Raw genomic sequence first — 21605 nt, forward strand, 5'->3', positions numbered from 1 at the left:
ATGGATTCATGTGGAATCCAGTACATAGAAGGTAAAATATAATAATCGTCCTTGTTAGAGAGACCAAAAGAGGATAGCACAGATTTATGGTTATCTATAATCTCTTCTTTGGAGCGTGTAGAGGCAGTATAGGTCTTATCAATGCTATAATTTTTTCGCCTACCTCTGATAAAAACATTTGACGTAAGACGTTTTTCAGACAAAAAAATGTTGTTTTAGGCTTTGTCTGCTGGTACGACAACACATTTGTCATGTATAGTAGACAATGTTTTTGCTACATCGATTTATGCATAAGGAAAAATTTATAAGTGCAACGACACTTATCTGCCTACGGTTGCAGGAGAGAAAGATCCTCGACTATTTCTTTGAAAAGTATAAAGTTCCAATCGCGATCAAAAAGGCTAAATCACAATAAACAACAAGTAAATTGTCTAGAAAACGCGGAAATGAACAGTTAATCTACGTCTCTGCTAAGTGTTCCCACGTTTTATACCTGTTGTATTATATTTATATGCTTTCCAGGAAATGTAAGGCTGTACATTACATTTGGAAAAAAGGCAATTATTATTAAACACAATAAAAACCCATAAGTGATTATTAGTTATGTCAATAGCGCGGGATCACCAAACAAATCGATGAGAGTCAGGAAAAACACATCAGGCCAACATAGGATTTGTCAAAAAGGGAACCAGAAGTTAATTAGTCAAAAACTGCACTTGTCACAACCTACGAGTTCTGTATACCAGTGTACACGATGTGATGAATTTGACAGATGTTCCTCGTAATGTAGTAATGTAAATTATCAAATGTAATGCAGTGTTTTCTGAAGGCAGCGTTACACGTTTACTTTTAAGTGTTCTTTTTTTTAGTTAGTTGTCATATGTCATTTTTGGTTTAAGCCCCCGTTACTTTGCCTCGTCTTTGGCTATTTGCTGCTTTAAATATGATCCTAAATTCGATTTCTCTCTGCAAAAAAAATTCACTTTGACATTTGAAATATAACTAAAAAGAGTGCCGTTTATACTATGCTCTGAAAGGTTGCAAAAGGCTTCCTGGCTAGTTTAATAAATTCAAAATGTCATTTATTCTCCTTAAACAATTACATAAAACTTAAATCATAAACCCAGAAAATATGGTTTTACCACCAAAATATCTGTTATCAGAATCGTACAACCTGACCCATACAGTGTCTCCGGCATTCAAATGTAGCACTCCTAAAGAAGCACTGTTATCATAGTCTCCTAATCCATGACAGTATGTTTGAATTCCCACTCTAGCACCGTCTCGTAAGAGTTCTGTATAAGTGTCTCCATTAGTTTTAGCACATTCGATATCAAAGAAAAACACGTACATGCCGGAAACTGGTGCTGTGAAAATGCCACTCCTAGGATCGTATGCTGAACCATAATTTGTAATTGTTGTTTCAAATATTACTGTTCCACCTTCATACACAGGTGATGGAGAATGCTTTACTGCTGTAAAGCCAATATTTTGTTGATGCATTGTTGCTCGTGAGCTTGAAGAAGCTGAAAAACGCAATCGAACTTAACAAAGGCTACTGCTCTGCAATCTAGTTAGAAAAAAGTAATATTGTTTTCGGTCAACGTACCTGTGTTAATACGATCAGTTGAAATGCAAAATTTATATACATCAAAAACTGTACTGTTTCTTTCTAAGATGCAAAAAGCAAATTTCTAAACAAAAACATGTAACATATGTCTAGCCTTCAGTCATTTTCTTGTGCAAGGATAAAATTATAAACCGATTTTAGGAAGATGAAAAAATGTACTATATTTTGAAAGCATTTGTTATGCCCTAATATGAACAGAAGTCACTTCATATATGTAAGAACTTGTTATCGTTATAATACAAAACAATCCAAAGGTCAGCAAAAATAGTTTGCATTGTAACGAGTCTATTGAAAACAGAAAACTTTACCTTATGGCATCCTCCCAAGTCCGGGTTTTGAGTCCACCCTCACTCCCTCAAACCCCTGACATCACTCATTCATATTTAGCGGGTATCGTCCAGCCAATTCCGATTGGTTGCTTCTCTGGGTGCGAAGCACCAATGAAAATTGATTTGACATAAAATGTCTATGGAAAGTTAAACAATGGTACGAGTAACTGATAGTTGTAAGATGTCACAAATGAATCAGTATGACCAAAAAATGATAACTGCTTAGAGTCTTTAGCGAAACAAATGACGTTATGTGTATGTAGCCACTTTGCAAGTTTCTATCACGAGTGATTTGTTTGGATTTGGATCCGGGTTAAATTTAGGTAACTCACTAGATGGCGCTGAATGAGTGATGTCAGGGGTTTGAGGGAGCGAGGGTGGACTCAAAACCTTGACTTGGGAGGATGATCTTATTGAAGTTTAGATAAATATTATGTTTGTTTCCATGGGAACGGGTTTGCAAAGGAATCTGCTAATTACGATATTAATATATTTGTAACAACATGAAATGTACATAAGTTTGATCGACTCAAAGAAAAAGTGAAATAAATTCAGTTTTATTATTGAAAAAAAAGTTTTAAATTATGGCTTTAAGTTCAGTTTGTTTCTGTTTTATTGTATTTGTTCTTAATTTTAAAAAACGAACAGAAAAATTAGAAGAATGATTAATGCATTTGTTAAGTTAATATATGGTTTTACTTACAAATGTTAAGCGTTGACTTAGACATAAAAGGCGTTTTTATATCAATTTCATCTCTTCTATTAGTTTGTTCATTCTAAAACATAATGATTATATTTTAAATATATTTTCGAAAACTTCAAATTTTAAATCTCTAGCATATCTATTATCATATTGGTAGGATAAGAACAAGGAGTATTCATCTTATTGAATGTTCAAAAATATTGCTGATTAAACCGACTTGACTAATCATATCAGCAGACAAATAACATGCAATTATCTGAATCAAAGTTTAATTCTCTTTTGATTAATAAAAGCAGATCATCCAATCTAAGTATATCTTTGTTAATAGAGAAGTATTTTGCAAGAAAAATTAACATATCTATAAACCGAAGGAAATTATATATATATAATATATATATACACACACACACACACACACAAAGCTTGTATCGTAATAAGAATAAATTCTGTTTGTAAATACTGATTATGGAGGATTGTTTTCCTAATAATAAGGGATACATCTATTTGGTTTATTAGCATATAGGTATCTAAATACGTTCAAAGTACCCAAATATTTTAGAAATCACAAGAGATATTTTGGCTTCCAAATATCATCGTTCAGTACTACCAGGAGAAATACCTGATCCTTAATTCAATTCAAAATATTTAATAAAACATATCACTAAGCTCAAGTTCAACTACACAATCGATACACTAATTACAGCCTGAGTTTAAAATAAAAACAAAATATCTGAATAATAGACAAAATATACAAAACACACCTGTTTTCAAAGGCATATTAGTTGAAAAAATATTAATTGTAGATAGAGACCTACGTAGGAATTTAGGCATTTCTGAAATTTCATCAGGCGAAAATGTGTGGAACTCTTTCATCCATGAACTACACGAAAACACTCAACCAGGTGATGTAATAAATGATGTTCTAGGAAGAGTAATCAAGGGAACCAAGATTCTAACGGAAATCAAAAGAATGTAATCCGGCCAGGGACAAAGAGAAGACATGGAAAACAGACACACAACAAAGAACACATACTAAGCAAATAATATATACACAGAAAAATAATATATACAAAGCTAAAAAGTAAATGAACAACTCAGACTCCACTAAAAACTGGGAGCATGGATCAGGTGCATTGGTAGGCTAAGCGCCCTTTGCTTTTCTGAAAACACCCGCCGAGTTGCTCATAAAAAGTCAAGTCCGGGGTAGACGAAAGAGGAAAAATAATGACTTGTTGAACAAATTAGTTTTCATGGTGCAGATGGTTACACCGTAACGATCCACATATGTTGTTTTGGAATAAAAGCCTTAAATCAGCTATATTACAGCAGTGTTTAAGATTATTAATGAATCACGAAAATAAATTAAGAAAATTTTAATCTGGTCTTCAAATAACCGGGGTAACCCATTTTACTTTAATTTAATGGTTAGTTTTATCATTCCTGAACTGTTTAGGATATGAACTGCATTGTCTTGGTTTAAAACTTGAGCGTAATTTTATTTCGGGATTCATTTCATGCAATATCAGCTCATTCTATAAATCAAAGCCGAGAGAGGGTTTTGGATTAAAATTTTGAAACGGTATATTTTTATTGGGGAATGACTATTTTAGCAAATGATGGAACCAGTTTCGTCTCTATACCTGTATCGGTAATTAGGGGAAAGTGTTTATCATTAAAGTTAAAAGTCTAAAGTAAGTAGACTTACTGAACTCCTAATGAAAGGTTTTTAAATATTTTATCCAACGATATTTCGCCGACGTTTTGATTGACATTTATAAACTGCACTCAATAAACCAAAATATTATCACATCATGAATAGTAACATGAATCCTACCCCAGGCAAACCAAGGGATCCAGTGAACTGGACGCTGCTAGTCAACGCATGAAGTTCGGCTTTTAGCGCTAAAATTTCGGTTTGTTGCCGGTCAGCTCGGTCGATAACTGTTTGGAGAGTCGTCTCCAAAGCTTGTAACTTATCAAGCTGGCTCGGGTCTTCAATAGCAAAAGCTATGCTAATAAAAAGCAGCAAATATAAACCACTTCCTAGTAAGAACATCATCCTTCACGAAAGTAGAGAGAACACTAAGTCTTATTGTCATACCGAAACAGGTTATATGTATGTATGTATGTATGTATGAACAAATGTTCTCGTTGTCTTGGTAGACATACTATTTATACATTTTTATCTATTGTTGTATTTGTACAAATGACTGTACAATTTTAACTTTTAACTGAAAGCAAAGAATTACATGTTGTTACTATATTTTTATTTTATTTTTTATTAATAGATGTATCTAAGTTTCTTTTTCAGATGTATTTATATTTATAGCAATCTATTGATAAGCACTTCTTGAATTAAATCATTGCATTTCTTTAACAACTATTTCAACAATAACAATTTACCAAATTAGTCCTCCCGCAATATTTCACATCATCACAACCTTTGATTGAAAACAGACGCACGCCGGAACCAGCAATACCACAAATATCCCTTTTCATCTCCTTATATCCCTATATCTTATAGATATTGATAAGATAAATGACCATTAGCACCACGCCTTGGGCTTAAGTAAGTTAAATATAACACCTATAAATACCTTTTACAGTCGATATTTCTCCAAAATGCGGTGAAAAGTCGGTGATTTATGGGAATATTTGTACTATAACAATGATCAGAAGTAACATTTATTGAGATGAATAGCATGCTGTGTTTTATGGTATTACAAAACCTAATTTCCATTGTGTTAAAGATAAGTTTTATTGAGAGCAAGTAATTGCTTTGCTTTTACTGCTAAAACAATAACAGAATCAAGTTAACCTTCCATTGTGTCTGAGAAGAGTTAAAATGTTTCAGATAATTCACGAACATGAAAATAACAGTGCATGTTTAACTTTATTATTACAAATGCTGTAGAATACTGCTCTCACTCAACACATATCGCATCAATTGAACATTAATTTTTCCATGTATATACAATATAGTATTTGTAGTATTAAACACTGAACCGATAAGAGTTTCGTCGACTGGAGAGTTCTGTCAGTGTTCTATAAAATTATGATTATTTCTATATATAGTATTATTTTTTACAATATGAAATCTACTTGAATTACTCCATTCGTTTATCGACATTTATTATATTTTAATCTTTTGGGGTTCTCTATACGACTGGTTTATATTTCTGGTTCAATTTAGTATTTTTTTTTCATGAAACATACTTTGAATAAACTTTACGTGTCATAGTTTTCCTTTCCTCTTTCGTCTACCCCGGACTTGACTTTTCATGAGCAACTCGGCGGATGTTTCTAGAAAAGCAGAGGACGCTTATCCTACCGGTTCACCTGGTCCATGCTCCTAGTTTTTAGTGGAGTTGAGTTGCTCATTTGCTTTTGTTATTTTGTATGTATGATTTTAGTTACTTTATGTTTTTGTTGTGTATGTCTGTTTTCCATGTCTGGTCTTTGTCACTGGAATACATTCTTTTGATTATCGCTATAACCTTGGTTCCTTTAATTACTCTTAAAGTCAAATTCAGACGCCATTAGCGTAAGTGTTAGGTGGAATGTACGACTTTATATTGAACCTTCTTTGTAGCTGTTAAATCCAGTATTCTAATCATGGTAAGTCATAAACTTCTTGACATTTTAAACCGCCAAAAAGACATAATAAACTTAAAGATTCAACAAGGAATCACTGAAATGGTGTGTATCTAAATCAATGAAGATGGATTTTATTTGTTTTATGCAAACTTTTCCATTCTGATTGTCTCGCTGTTTCAATAAAGAACTCATGGTGGTCCATTCTGTAACCGCCCATAAATCTTTTACTAACAAAACCCTTAACTAACTATTGACAATTCATGCAATGAAGCTAATTCTCATGAATATGACTTGATTTTACTTATGTTGAGTTCTAGAAGACTTCCTCATTAAATTAAACAGAAAGCGGCATCAATAACTAAAACCGAATTAATGGATGATGTTGGATACTGCCTTTATTTTACTCAGGACTAAATATCAAGTCTAACTAAGATCAATGTGTCCCCGTTATTTGTGTGTTTCAAGTTTTTGTCTTCACAAAATAAAAATACATGATTAACTTATCATTCCACGAGGTAAAACAGATCAGTGATTGAGGTTTTGTATGGTGTAATACATATTTCAAAATCAGGATAAAACAAAAGCGCCTTTAAAAATTAATGGATGGGAACGACGAAAAAAAACACATTGTTCGCATACTTTAGAATTTAACGAAAGTTTGTGTGGTAATATTTGTGTTATCTGTGTCGGAGAGTTTGAATAAAATATCAGTAGAATAAAATATTTTGTACAAAGGTTTTTACTCTTTGAAAAATGTCAATAATGATTGTGATTCCTGCTTCATTTGGATTGTTTAAGTAACACTCCAGATAAGAATCATGCAAAATGTGATTCACGGTTGTAAAGCCTACACTGTTTTATTTTTGTTATTTTGTTTAAAATGTTATAGTAGACAAAAATTCAAATACCCCTTGTTCTTAGGAGATAAAAATATATAGAATGCACCATAGAATTCACAATTTAGGGAAATAACTCTGTAAATGACCCTAAAATATAATAGAAACTGTTGGATTTTCAATCCGAGTCATCTCTTAGGAGCAGATAGATTGGAATAATAATACATTTCATCTTATAGCATGAGAATGAGTTTAGAAAATTAATGCGCCATTAATTATACCCACAACGATATAATCCTATTGCGCAATAGTGTTGAGGTGTTTAGCATTACTAAAATAAATTACCATACATATTTGTTTAACTAACGCCCTGTAAAAAGCATGATTATAAATTGCAAAATACGCATATTACAGTAATGCAGCAACTATAATATGTTGCCTGCTTCGTTCCATCAGCAAATGTACAGGAGGTATCGGATAAAAATGACAGTTCCTGTGCACTCAATACCAGACACAAATTAGATTTTATATATGTAATAGAACGGGAAATGTTTATATTTGACAAATTGAGGTGTTTACTTGTTAAAGATTATATATATTTTGTCAGTTTTAACTGCCGCTCAGATCTAAAGGTTTTCGATTGACATGACCTGCTGTCAAAAGCAAAACTGAAACCTACAGCAATGGCATTAAATCGAAGAGACAAAACGTCTGGAATTAGACCTTTAATTAACATTGCTCATATTGAAAGCCCGCTGACCTAATTTGTGTTGATTTTTGTATTTATCCCAATGCTAATGACCAGCTTTATTATATGTGTTCAATGTATCCTTTATGCATATATGCGTCATAATGAAAATGCAGCATTCCCTTTGCGCTTTTAAAATTTAAGTCTTAAGCATCCAGAGCAACCATGAATCCATCTAAGTTTTTCAGATGTGTTAATGGATTTTGTTACTTTTTATATAGTACACTTGTCTTTGGGCATTTATTAAAATTGCAAACAGATATCTAACGCTTACAAAAAATCTGCATTCGGGGACAGTTATTCTTTCATTTGCACAAGAAAAATGAATAGCAATTTGTGAATTTCAGTGGTTTTTTTTTTATTTTACTGAATGGGTTATTCTGAAATTGATTTGAATATTTTAAAAGATCTGCATTGCATACATGTTCAAACGTTCAAAGACCGTTTCAGGTGCGATATGCATAAATCATAAAATCCTTCTATTTTCTTTTAATTATTTAATCATTTGTCTCAGTAACAGAAAGAATCAGTAACTTTACAGATGGCCCTATTGTAGCGGTTGTGGATGCACGATGTTGTTAAAAAAGTAAGACATTCTATGAAAATAACATGAAAATGCTTTGTAAGTGTTGAACTGAGGTGACATATTGTCTCTTTTAAATTAAAATCATCACTATATCCATTCTACTTATATTGAAGTTTAACAAAAATAACATCAAATTCATTTGAATCTTATTTTCGGTTTACAGTTATTTGGTTTTTATATAATTTTACCAATAACCTATTAAATCTTAGAAGAGTACCAAAAATGAAGTGTTCAGTCATTTGATTAATTTCGAAAGGAGGAAAATGCTTACATTGCTTTTTCATATACTACTCAATCATTGATCCGATCCAGTTTGCAATTGGTAGAATCAGAATATACAAACGTTAGATAAACTTTTCGAATTTAATTCACTTAAACTTTATATTGGCACAATGTAAGCAAAGTTTCGTTTCACTTAAACCGAATTATCTTGCATTAACATACATGCTGTAAGCTTTATAAAGATTAGGGAATACACATAACGCAATACGATGTCACACGAACCTTCAAACCATTTGAGAAATCATAAATATATCAGAATATTTGCATCGCATTTAAATCTTCAGCTGATTTTTTGAAATTCTAAATATTAGTAACAAAAATATGACAGTATTTTTATACGATGACAAAATCCACAAACCGCTATTAGGTCGCGATCATTACAAGTTTTACAACTATATTTTCTGACATAGTAAAACTATCGTATAATTCATCGGTATAATTTCGTTATTACGCGTGTGCTTACTTTTGGTGTAAAATGCGGAACGTACCGCTCTTCATATCCACAATATATTGAATATAATTATAAACGAGTTATTTGATGCTATTAAAAAGGAACATTTGGGAATGAAGGGAAATCCATGGAAAAACAAGGAACATTTGGGAATACCAAAGTGTCGAATGAAGGGAAATCCGTGGAAAAACATAGTCGGAAACATCAAAAAGAATGTAGACACACAAGTCACATACATCACATAGATGTTATATCAACCAAAAGGAACAAAAAGCAAGAACCCTTTTAAAAATTGGAGGAAAAAGTTGAGGGTTAGTATTTTCCAAAACTGGCGACACATCCATGGAACTTCTAATTGATGATCATGTCCAGTGAAAGAAAAAGCTAATACATTTATACATTGAAACATATCGCTTGCATCATTCCTTTAGAATACATGAAAAAGTATTACTTTTTTTATTTCATAATTCGATCAACACGTCGAAGAATGTAATGCTAACAAGATGTTGTTTAGTCTTAATAATTATTTATTATTTTAAATATCATTAACATTTATCAATGAATCTGAAGTCACTTGGGAGACTGATCAAGTTTATCAATTCAAGTCGGTAAATATGATTTCCAAGCGGATTCGAACAGTATTAATTTTATCTGAAAATATGGATTGGCCTTTCGATGACCTGCAATTCGGCGTTGTCAGAATGACTAGAATTTTAGATTAACTCTTATGAAATTGTGATATGCCTGATGATGTGACTTAAAATGTTTGATTACAACGAAATATTTACATTAAATTCAAAAACTGTACTTATCTTTCTGATTTTGATTATAATAGATTTACTTTTTAAGAAAGACGTGCTATGTTAGATAATCAACATATAAAAACTGAACCATCACAGTAAACATTAAACTCTAAGTCCGGGGAAGATCAGGGTTTTGACGTAAATTTCGTTACTTGAAAAATGCACATCTAGGTGTTTAGTACACTCACACTTCGTTTAAAATAAAGATCTCCTAACTATCTTAACAGAATATGACAACAGCTTGACATGTTTGCGTGGAATGGACATTCCTTTAAGTAATTGGTTAAGTACAATTTGCTGTTTGAGCGTTCGTACAGATTTCATTTTTTCCAATCAACAACACAAAAAATGAAAAAAAATCCGTCCAGAGTAATTATATATTTTGTTAAATTATATTTTTAGAATATTCACGCCACTCTAATGCATAATGATGTTCCTATGTTCTTTTGGATTCTGTCAACAGTGAATGTGGATCCCGTCGATGATACCATACAGATAACAGTCTTATACGAGAGCTTACATATACTTAAATGTATTCTGAGATAGCTTTAGCCCTTTATGAGTTGTTTTTGTTTCAAAAGACTTCTTCAGCATAAAATTGCGTTAAAAATAATTTAGGAGTTGAACACAAAATTCGCTATATATGCATACAATATATGGATCTGATACAAATGACATTCAAATGACATTCAAAAGGATTAATTGATAATTCATCGGTTCAGTGAATAACAGTGATAAAACGATATATAAGGTTTTAGTTTGGCAACTTTTATCTTTTATTTTGACATCATCGACATGGCCTATACGGAAATGCGATTATCTAAGATATTGATAAGATGGAAAGTATGGTTTGAACCAACTTAAATACATTAAATATGATACACTGATGACTACAATCTTTGTATATCATTAAATGCGTTGTATGAATTAATGTAACAATCTGTATGTATACCCCTTAATGCAGTCCTTGTATGGACACAACCTTCTTTTCGTTTCACTTTTTAAATGTCGATCTTGTATTTCTTTTCTCGGTCTACATCATCTTCCTTTGAAATGTTAAATGTCTTGATAAAGTTGTAAACTAATGTATCTAATAACTAACTATTGCTGTGTAAGATGTCTTTCGTTCCATAATCGGAGTTGATAGTTCAGGCTAGAGTGGTAAACGAGGTTTGTTCCGTTCTACCATTCGGAGTATGCATATAATGTGTTGCGGAGGTAAATTTGTAAGCTTTTTGTCCTTTGTTAGGGTAGCCACAACAACATCTACAGGCCAACCGGAACTCCTTCCGGAATTTCGCTACAGAAGTACAAAATAAGCATATGTTAGGCTTTTTCAGTTTAAATTTTGTACTGGGAATAAGGCAAAGTCTGTGTATAATCATTAATTTCGATTTAATAAAAGGATCTTAAACACATTGTATAATCCATATACAAGGAAGTAAAAACCAAACTGTATCCTTCAAATATCTTTCAGGATTAAAGTAAAAATAGCAATTCGCATCTAACCATGTACTTAAATTTTAACCACAATTTATTTTTTTTTATTTCAAATGACTGATGTAAAAGGTTGGTTATATTGTTTCTTTCTGCGGTTATTTGATAAAAAAATAGATACATACCACTCATAAAGTTATAAATGATTGGATTACAGGAGCTGTTGAAATAAGGCAGCCAATGGGCAACGTAACTATAAATCCGTATACCATCAATGGACATGTACTTCCGAGACACTCCTGTGTATCTATAATAGAAAGACAGTGAAATTTTCGCCCAATTACAATTGGGGACGTCATTGATACAATGATTACAATGATGCAAACAACATAAAAATTCCTAATACAAAATAAACCAACAGAAAACTGCTACCGTAAACGACTAATAGTGTGCATTATAAGTGGTGTTAAGGTATTAAATTGCATGTACTGGCATATCATTTCAAATAGAACTTTTCGTAAATTATCTGCATACAATATTATTTACGAAAAAATTGCACCGAAATATCAATGACTCAGAATTAAAATAAACTATGGATTCCCATAAAAAACAAAAGATATCATATGTCAAAGAGTAATCAAGGCAACCAAGATTCTGGCGGAAATCAAAGGAACTACAAAATTCCATTCTGGTTTGTTTTACTTCTGTCAGTAGAACAATCCTTCTTTTGTTATTTTAGAATACTAAAAATCATATATATTCAGGAAATACTTAAATCCGTTATCAATGTTCTTAAGGCGTAGGCGTCAACGAGGAAAGAGATAAATAACTCCAACAAAAACAAAACTCAGCAGTATTTTCTGTTGTTCCACGCGTTTTCAAATTACCTGTAACAATCTTATTTATTGTCTTTCTTCTGGAAACAGCAACTGTTTTCAATTAGATACCTGACAAATGACGAGGTATTGTTCAATGATATAACCGGTTGAAGTTATGAAGATAATATTGCAATTAGTTACAGGCTGTTTAAATGTTCTTTTTATTAATAACAGGATGACAAACAATTATAAATGATTTCTTAATAGGTTCTAGCTACAGAGTTTAAAAGTTGATACATTTCAAAGTAGACAAATGCACGATGTAGTTATGTAGTGAAGTTATGATGCATTTTAGTAGGTCCTAGTAGGTGACCATTCGGTTTGTTTTCAGTTTAATACAAAATAAATATTTTTTATGAATGACTTAAATTAATTTTTTTGTCAAACATTACCAGAAATGACATTTAAAAGAGTAATCAAGGGAACCAAGGTTATAGCGGTAATCAAAAGAATGTAATCCAGGGACAAAAAACAAATTGTTTTAGTATCGAAAATAATTTCACTTGACAACTGTACGTACTAAATAACTTACATTTAATATACAAAAAGCAGAAGCAATATCTTACAAATGAAACAATCAACAAATGTTCTGAAACAGTTTACTACCGTGGTTTAATTTTGGATTTTGTATGACTTTTCATTGCCATACTACATTGAAAGGTGAAGGAGGCGGTGGGACTCATCTGAAAATAGATTGCCGATTGATTTACAATTTGATTAAATCCTGATCATAAGTTTACCCCGTTCAATGAAATGTCAGTTTGAAGCTCTAATATGACACCTAAGTACACGCTAGCAAATTGAATTCTGCTTTTAATCAGATTGACAAAAAAATGTGAATAGTGAACAATAGAGTAAACAGGAATGGCTTACTGTAAGTAAATGTCAAAGAGAAATACATCCTGGAAATACAATGATAAAAGAAATCTGAGGGAAAATGCACGGTAAAAAGAAGTGTATTAGTGTCTAAGAGTGCTATTAAAACAGGAATAAAGAAGAATATGTAAAAAACAGGTGTAAAATGTTCGTTATGCGGCAATTACATCAGAAATATACAGTCTTCACATACCAAGATTGTCTGCAATAAAGATGTTATGGTCATTTGTCTGTCATGTTCTTATAATTACCGTAGAATATTCAGTAAATGAACAGGAAAATAACAGACTGCGAATGCAACAACGACAGCAATTAACATCTTTGCAGCTTTACGTCTTGAAGAAAGCTGTTCATTTTCTGCTGATGTCCTCTGGTGACCCATCATGGGTTGCGTCACTGTTAATTACAGAAAATTTGAGACTATAGATATAAATCATAGTATTTTTCAATGTAGCGAAGTTTTATAAGTACTCGTCTAAAGTATTTATAACTATTGTTTCATGTTCAAACATGTTACATAACAATAAAACAAAAACATTGCAACTACTTTCTGGTTTTACCTTTAGCCATGAACATTAAAATCGTATATATCTAGCTTATAGATACGTGAAATTCCATCCACATCTTTAATTCATTTATCACATGAACTAATTTGCCAAACTGATAGTCAATAGCTGAAATAGTCAAACTGAAGCTGAATACACCCGAGACTGAATATTTACACTTAATTTGAATGATTAAAAGTTACGACAGATAAAATTTGGTGATGCGATTGAAAGTGATTGATGCATATTTCGTCATGGAAGTTTATGGTTGTTTGAAATTAAATTTGTGCATTTAAACGGCATGATAAAATGCAAAAAATGATAAATACGTACATGACCTCGATCCAACGTCTCCAGGAATATCTCCTTTCCATAACACCAGTGATATTTGTATGTATGCAACACAGATACAAATCATCGGAACTAGATATAACAAAACAATAAGTGCGATCTGGTAGGATGTTTGATGGTCTATTGTTAGACCTGGTCGGCATGACAACAAGAGATTAGAAACATGTTCAGGAACTCTTTCAAATCGTTCTAGATGAATGAAAATTATATCTGGAAGAGCAACGCAAGCTGACAATAGCCAGATGACCACAATCATTATTCTAGCACGTCGTCTTGTACTTTTGAATGATAAAGGACGACATATTGCATACCATCTTTCTATGGCAATAGCTGCTAGGGTCAAAACAGATACTGATATGGAGACAGTCTGAAAATAACAAAGCAATTTTCATAATGAAAGAATGAATTTCATTCAAAAATCAAAAGCTGATTTTACGCGATTACGTGTCAGTTTATTTCGTTTTTAATTTTGCTTAGATAAAGCAGCGGAGGATAGGTGTTTCATTAAATGTTTCTTGACAGTTTATTTTAGCAATATAAATCATCACTTTAAAACGATAAATGCCTCTATGAACTAATTTGAAATTGTGAAATCTTCTGGAAAATAGATCAAAGTCATGAAAAGCTGGAATTTTTCATATATTCTTTAATGATTTTTATTCGATTTTGATTCTGTATGCAACGAATTAAAATGAACTTGATTAACAGTATATAACAAAAATCAATATTTTTCCGTTCTTTTTACATTTGATTACTTTCTAATTATATATACTTCATTTCGCACGTTAAAGGGGTTTTTTTATTCTTTTTCCAGACTCATAAAATTGTAAATAAATCATAAGATTTTATCGAAAAGCAATTAAAACATGTAAAACTTTAAAATGTGAGACGATAATAACAATGTTGTACTTATATTTATTGTATCCTTTGTATCAAAAACGACTACGAAATAAATCATTAACGCCGCCTTTTATGTTATTGTTTTTGTTTTTGTTTGTTTTTGTTTTTGTTTTGTTTTTTTTTTTTTTTTTCATCATCTTCTTCTTCTTCATTACAATGATACCTTTCGTCAATTACAATTATCACATACACCAATTTTAACGGAGTCGAGATTGCTCTTCTTTTCATGTGGTCCCGATATTTTGTGTGAGTTTTCTGGTGTACATTTTATTGCTTGTTTTTTTTAATCCTTGATTTTCGAACTTCTGATTTTTGTATATATACAATAATGAATGATTGGTACGGACTTTCCTAATTGTTGAAAATTCACGGTAGACATTGAAATGTTATGTTGCATGTATTTACTAACATTGTCTTTGTGCATATCTTGAATTGCCACTGTTGACAACGAAAATGATAAAAAAAAAATAAAACAGTACGGTTTATATCTGTCTTTTGAACATGTGATAATACAGTCTAGAGGTTGAAGTTATCACAATCTTGCGTAGGGAATGATTTCGACTGAGTAATGACAAGACAAAAAAAATTCTATTTTTTTATCTTATTAGGTAAAAAAACTAAATACCTTGACAAAGAACTTGGATTGTTATGTCAATACGGTAAACACCAACAGAAAGGACCACAACTTGTACATTATCGTTTTAACCACGCGTTCTGACTAAATATGTAAAGTATAATACATATCATCATTATATCATGACACTTTTAAAACAAAAATTAGAATCACTGTGGTATATGAAAAATACCCCATTTGTAAAATTTAGGAGAACGTTTTATTTTAAAAAAGAAGACAAACATTTGAGTATTAAGAACAAACTTAACAAATATTGACTGTTTCTTTAATAGAAAAAAAACCACTTAAAATAAGAAACTTGGATTCATTATCAGGTTCACCTAGTGTGATAGTCCGCTGTTTTTCCGTAGAAACACTCTCACTGAGCTGTTCAGATAATGCCTAATGTTGTAGACGAAAAAAATATATCCCATTTATTATGGACATTGATGAAAGAAGATTGAGTTTTCATTATTTATCAAACTTGCGAAAAACTTCAAGCATTTAATGTTTAGCCTATCAGTGATAAAACAGCTTTGACGTATTTAATATATATTACAGGGTAACAAGTGTCTTATGATGTCTGACATTTTCATTTTAGCTCATCCGATGATGTGATTATGACCAGACATCTATTAACCATTTCATAGCACAAGCCACGAAGTAAATGTTTCTCTATCATTGTTTATACGATTATTTCGGCTATGGCAATAGTTGTCCTAAGAATTCATTACAATAGTATGAGATATAATGATCGTGTACTAAAACTACTACAAATTCGTTTCTCTCTTATTTTGCTCCTTTGACCAGCTTTTCCTAATCATATTGTCTCGTGCGACAATATACTTAAACAATTATGTATCTGAATATATCGTGTAGATATTGAGAAAAATATCCAGAACCAATTTTAGTTCAATATTATTATGTTTGGTATGGACAGATTTAGTTGTACGTTTCTTTTCCAAAGTAACTTAATTAACGAACATGTTTAAAAAAAGATATATCTCCAAGACCGTCAGTTGGGGTGCCGATGTTTTCACGAATACATATTTTCAGCTTAAAGGGTTTTTAAAATTTATTTTCAAAATTGGATTCCATAAGACTAGTTAGCCATTGAATAAGCCAAACGACATAATTTATGACCTTTAAAACCATAAAACTCGTTAAAATTTTGTAATTTGTTTATTGACAGCAGAGTATTTGAGTCGACGGTTGTTCTACTAACACCTGAAATATTATCGCAAATGCATCCTGTATCACAGTTGAATGTCACTGAAATGCTTTCTTAGGGAACTTTAGAATGATTTTCTGAGCTATCCATTATCTATCTAAAAACGTCATTGTACTAATTGACGTACATATGATACAAACATTACGTTGCTACAAAAAATTCAGTGGGATATAATTTACCATGTGCCACCCTATTCAAAGGAACTGTATGATTTATACATGGAGATCATTTCAGGTACAATGCAAATGACTTTGATCATGTTCAAGTAATTTACATTGTTTTCATTTATTTTGTTTAAATCCATTGAGATTTACAGACAATGTTCATAATTCGTTTTATAGGTATATAAACTAATACTCAGGAAGTCATTAGACATATGAAAAACTCTGATGTTAAAGGAAACGACAATAGTTAATGCTTGGCGTAAACCAATAAAAAATGACGATAACAATATATACTTACCATAAGAAAATATACTAATTTGCACATTACTAGACCCATGAACCATGTTTCAGTCACATCAACGAGTAAAGTAGGGGGCAAACATATAAGTATAATACCAAGATCGGCGACGGATAGATTAACGATAAACATGTTGGTTACTGTTCTCATCTGATGGTTTCTCCATACGGCAAAACATACTAAAATGTTACCAGTCATTCCAATCATAAACGTAACTATATATACTACAATAACTATCCATTCATACCACTCTGGTATTATGTAATTTTGAAGATAATTCCGAACGTCTTGTTCACTTTTGCATTCTCCGTTACCAAAAATGTCATAACAAGTAATATTTGTATTTTCATGTAATCCCATAGAAGAAATATTTTCGGACGACATATTTCTAGTCTTTTAATAAAATACTGCACTTTTATTTTTTCAAATCCTATTGAGCCGTTTAATAACACCGTACAAACTTAATTATTTACTTTTGTCTTGGTTATAACTAATCGTTGAGTGGTTTGTCTTTTAAAGTATTAAAGTTCTAAAATCCTATATCGCTTTGCTGCAGCTTTTCAATTTGAAGATTAGGAATTAATATCTGTAGCAAGTCAATTCTAAAATGCGTCTTAGCCTATACTCCACAAAGACATCAAACCGCCAATACTGTTGAGTAAATCAAGTAAATGGATCTGTACTACGAACAGCTTGCTCGTTAAATAGTCAGATCCATTACAATAGAACAGTAATTATTATTGGCAATAGGCAAATTTCCAGGTACTATCTGACTGTCTAAGGAATTATCTTCCTATCCTTGAAGCAAAACATATTGTTTCCAATATCAATTTAATAGTTTTACTCTGTTTCTTTTAGAGGTCAACAGTGTATCGCGGATTATTGAAGCATTTTATCAAGTTAGTTTTGTTGACAAAGGATGATAAAAAGATCAATGAAATAAATTTCAAGCTTTGCTGAGGACGGTTTGGTTGATGACGTTTTTCGTTTGTTTCCTTCATTAACAAATATTCACTGTGAAGTTCAGAAATGCAGAATCATGCTCTGAACAATCTTATGAGTCCTACACACAAGTTATAACCTTTACAAAAATAACAGTCGCCATTATAATTTTTTAATCTTAGTTATGTAAGTTTAAACATGTCGAGACATTTTTAAAAGTTACTAGTTTCTGGAGTCAAATTTTGTAAATGATGTCTATATTTTTGTTTTTTCTTCTCTTTCTTACAATGTACTTCCTTTTGTGGATAACTTACCTCATAATAAAAGTCTTATTCTGGTTATTCTAATGTCAACCAGTTTATTTGTAAAAAAATAATGACGTAATTGATTACATTCCACATGCTTGGTCATTCTGTTTACTTGTTTTAAAGGAAATATCTGTAAAAGAGATTGTTTATGTAAACAATAATATCAAATCTAGAATTGTCATTGATGAAACTCAATTTGAAGAATTTCATCATTTATTAAAATTGACATTTTTTTCAAATTTGTAATGATGATAAGTTTTTTTTCAACCAAAGGTAAACGATGAAAGTTTATAGCTTTAAAATGTGGCCGTTTTGTTGATCTTGGTTATTGTTTGGTAAAAAAAATCGTCGTCAAAATATCTATTAATACAGTACCGAGTATGAACGTCTCTTTTACAACCTTATCACAGTCTAATACAGGAATTTGTGATTAAATATATGTCTATACTATACAAAAATAACAATGTATTGATACTTCCACAGTTGCAAAGTCTGGTCATTCTGTTGTGTACGATAAGAAAAAAATTAAACACAGCTTAACTAAGACTGAAAAGGAAACTTTTTAGTTAACGACCGAGCATTTTTTAATGTGTCCTTCTTTTACTCTGCTTCTTTGGTGTAGTCTGTGACCTGTTCATTTTTATCATTCAATCTTTATACTTGTAAAAGCTTGATCAAAATGGAACTTACTTCTATTCAAAGACACACTTCCTTCATTGTTTTACATATGAGATACATGGTAATAGATATTGTCACTTTTCTCATATAAATTGGATACGTAAACATTACGCATATTAAATATTCAAAAGATCGAAATTATATTCTGTATCGATTTAGCTAAATAAGATTCCATTATATGTAAGGTGTTGAATTATATTCATTAAACTACTCAAATTAAAAATATATATATATATTTGAACGGCTATTCGGATTTAAAACGGAAGCTTAACATAATTTTGTACGCACTAAATTCTCATGTTCATCACTTTCTACAAAACTTTCGAAAAATGAATTACAATTTTTAGAGTTCATACGCCAATAAATGAGTTATATTACAGGTTTTGTTGAGGAAGTTATGTAAATCAGTAAATTCCAATGTAGTTATGAAACGTATTTATTTTTTTAACTTGCAACATAAGCAATCTTCGATCATAAAATTACTTTCAAAACCCTTAATGTAAAACAAAGATGAAAAATAGTTAGACTCACATATAAGTGAGAATTATTACCTGATCATAAAATTTGTTTCACCAGCATTTGAAATATACATAAATTTACTGGGATAAGGAGTCTTACAATGCGTTGGTATTAATTTTATTTGGAATGTATTTTTACAAATAATTGTATTATTATTTTTTTTTCTTCCATCATCTTCCTTTTCGTTTTGTTTACTTTAATTGTGACTTTCATGATTAAAGCACTGAACTGTACTTCTTGCCTTTTGTATAATATTTTTTTTTCTATTTGGATACTTTCCGTTTATAAAATCGTCTCCATAGATATTTTTCTTTCTTTCATACAAATACCTCTTGGAATTCATCACATTCGAACTAGCTTCTATTCTATAACTCTCTCTCTACTACACTCCCTTTACAAAAGAGAATTGTTGCCATCATTTTATCATTTTGGATATTGGTTTCCACAGACTCTTTAAACCTGTTTGTCAACTTTGGTATAGATGCAATAATTTTTGGCTACAACCCCCATCACAAAAACGCAACCAACAAAATTTCCCATATTTCAAGGACAAATCAATACCGATTATTTCATATTCTTATACAAAATGTTCAATTATAAAAGGTTATTGCAGAACCTTGAGATTGATGACTTTAAGGCTAAACCACCTGACTGTTCTTGCAAAAACTCTCCATTCAAATATGGTCCTTCCGGTCACGTTGTTACGGGAGATTTAAGCATAATAAAAACGAGTCTTTGCGCAAGGTCCTTTCTAAAGGTCCCAAGTACCGTTAACCACGCTCTATGATTGAAATTATAACTTTAAAGTTCTTATGGATGCCTTGGATGACTTCGCAAGAAAATGGATAAGACTAGAACAAGAAGACATTGGTTCTCCTTCAGTGTCAGAATGGATAAAGGCCGTAAGGTCTTTAATTTTGAAACGTATGAAAGGTCAATGAGTGTCAATGCTACATCAGTTTTCATAGATACCGATGTAGCGAAAACATTGTCGACTATACATGACAAATATGTTGTATTACTAGCAGACAAAGCACCAAAAAAGATTGTTTTTGTCTGCAAAACGTATTACATCAAATGTTTTTATCAGAGGTAGACGTAGAAATTAATAGCAGTGATAAGATCTATACTGCCACTACACTCTCCAAACAAGAGATAGTGTAAAACCATAAATCGGGGGGGGGGGGGGTGGGGGGGTGGGGGGGTGGGGGGGTTTGGTCTCTCTAACAAAGACGATTATTGAGATTTACTGTCTATGTACTGGATTCCTATACTCCACAAGAATCCATACAAACAACGCTACATAGCTGGATCTACAAAATGTAACACAAAACCTCTTTCAAAACTTTTAACTTCTATACTCACAGCTATCAAAGAGGGTCTCCAGTCCTACCACACCACTTGTTACTCCTGTAGTGGTATTAATTCAATGTGGATCTTTTGGAGACCCTCAATTCAAGATTATCATCAGAATATAATAGCACTAAAACCTATGATTTTTCAACACTTTATACTTCTATTCCCAAAACTCAGTTGAAATCCCGAATCAAAAACATTAGACATCGTTGTTTTTCCAAAAAAGTTGACATATGTAGAAACAAAAGATTCCGTGAGATAAAGGATACTACAGACACTGTTAAGTCGACCAAACTTTAAGACAAACGTGAGGACTCTTTCATTCAACTGTCAATTATCCTTTTATCTGTGGCAACATCCCTTCAGCACCTGCGTATGGAGGTTTCATATCACAACTCATACGTTATGCCAGAGCTTGCCGTTTCTACGCAGACGTTATGTATCGCGCTAGACTAATTATAATTAGGCTTCTGGAACAGAGTTACCTTACTACAATATTGATATCATCACTACAGAAGTTTTATGGTCGTCATCATGAACTCGT

At 31.6% G+C, this 21605-nt stretch overlaps 2 protein-coding genes across 2 annotated transcripts; both read right to left on the reverse strand.

The window, feature by feature from the left end:
- Positions 1-1018: 1018 nt before the first annotated feature.
- On the reverse strand, positions 1019-4785 carry LOC148629587 (complement C1q subcomponent subunit B-like). The gene is made up of 3 exons (XM_088564769.1): positions 4497-4785; positions 2663-2735; positions 1019-1526 (listed from the first exon to the last, which is right to left on the reverse strand). Exons 1-3 carry the CDS (start codon positions 4719-4721, stop codon positions 1111-1113), a joined length of 714 nt encoding a protein of 237 aa, XP_088420895.1. The 5' UTR covers positions 4722-4785; the 3' UTR covers positions 1019-1110.
- Positions 4786-8317: 3532 nt separating this feature from the next.
- On the reverse strand, positions 8318-17979 carry LOC148629588 (orexin receptor type 2-like). Its single transcript, XM_088554113.1, has 5 exons — positions 17259-17979; positions 14035-14419; positions 13408-13552; positions 11588-11709; positions 8318-11265 (listed from the first exon to the last, which is right to left on the reverse strand). The coding sequence occupies exons 1-5, from the start codon at positions 17640-17642 to the stop codon at positions 11114-11116; spliced, it is 1188 nt and encodes a 395-aa protein (XP_088410239.1). The 5' UTR covers positions 17643-17979; the 3' UTR covers positions 8318-11113.
- Between the last annotated feature and the right edge of the window lie 3626 nt (positions 17980-21605).

Source organism: Perna viridis, chromosome 1 (assembly GCF_037379345.1).
Source record: "Perna viridis isolate PV_CMFRI_1.1 ecotype Kerala chromosome 1, ASM3737934v1, whole genome shotgun sequence".
Taxonomy (NCBI): Eukaryota; Metazoa; Mollusca; class Bivalvia; order Mytilida; family Mytilidae; genus Perna; species Perna viridis.

Bases quoted from the DNA above. Each gene is read 5' to 3' on its own strand.
- LOC148629588 (XM_088554113.1), bottom strand. From the start codon at position 17,642: ATGTCGTCCGAAAATATTTCTTCTATGGGATTACATGAAAATACAAAT. The intron at 14,420-17,258 runs GTAAGTATATAT...TGTTATTTTCAG, and splicing joins AATTAGTATATTTTCTTATG to ACTGTCTCCATATCAGTATC. The intron at 11,710-13,407 runs GTAATTATAAGA...TTTCTATTATAG, and splicing joins CATTTACTGAATATTCTACG to ATACACAGGAGTGTCTCGGA.
- LOC148629587 (XM_088564769.1), bottom strand. From the start codon at position 4,721: ATGATGTTCTTACTAGGAAGTGGTTTATATTTGCTGCTTTTTATTAGC. The intron at 2,736-4,496 runs GTAGGATTCATG...ATTATGTTTTAG, and splicing joins GATCCCTTGGTTTGCCTGGG to AATGAACAAACTAATAGAAG. The intron at 1,527-2,662 runs GTAAGTAAAACC...TGCGTTTTTCAG, and splicing joins TAAGTCAACGCTTAACATTT to CTTCTTCAAGCTCACGAGCA.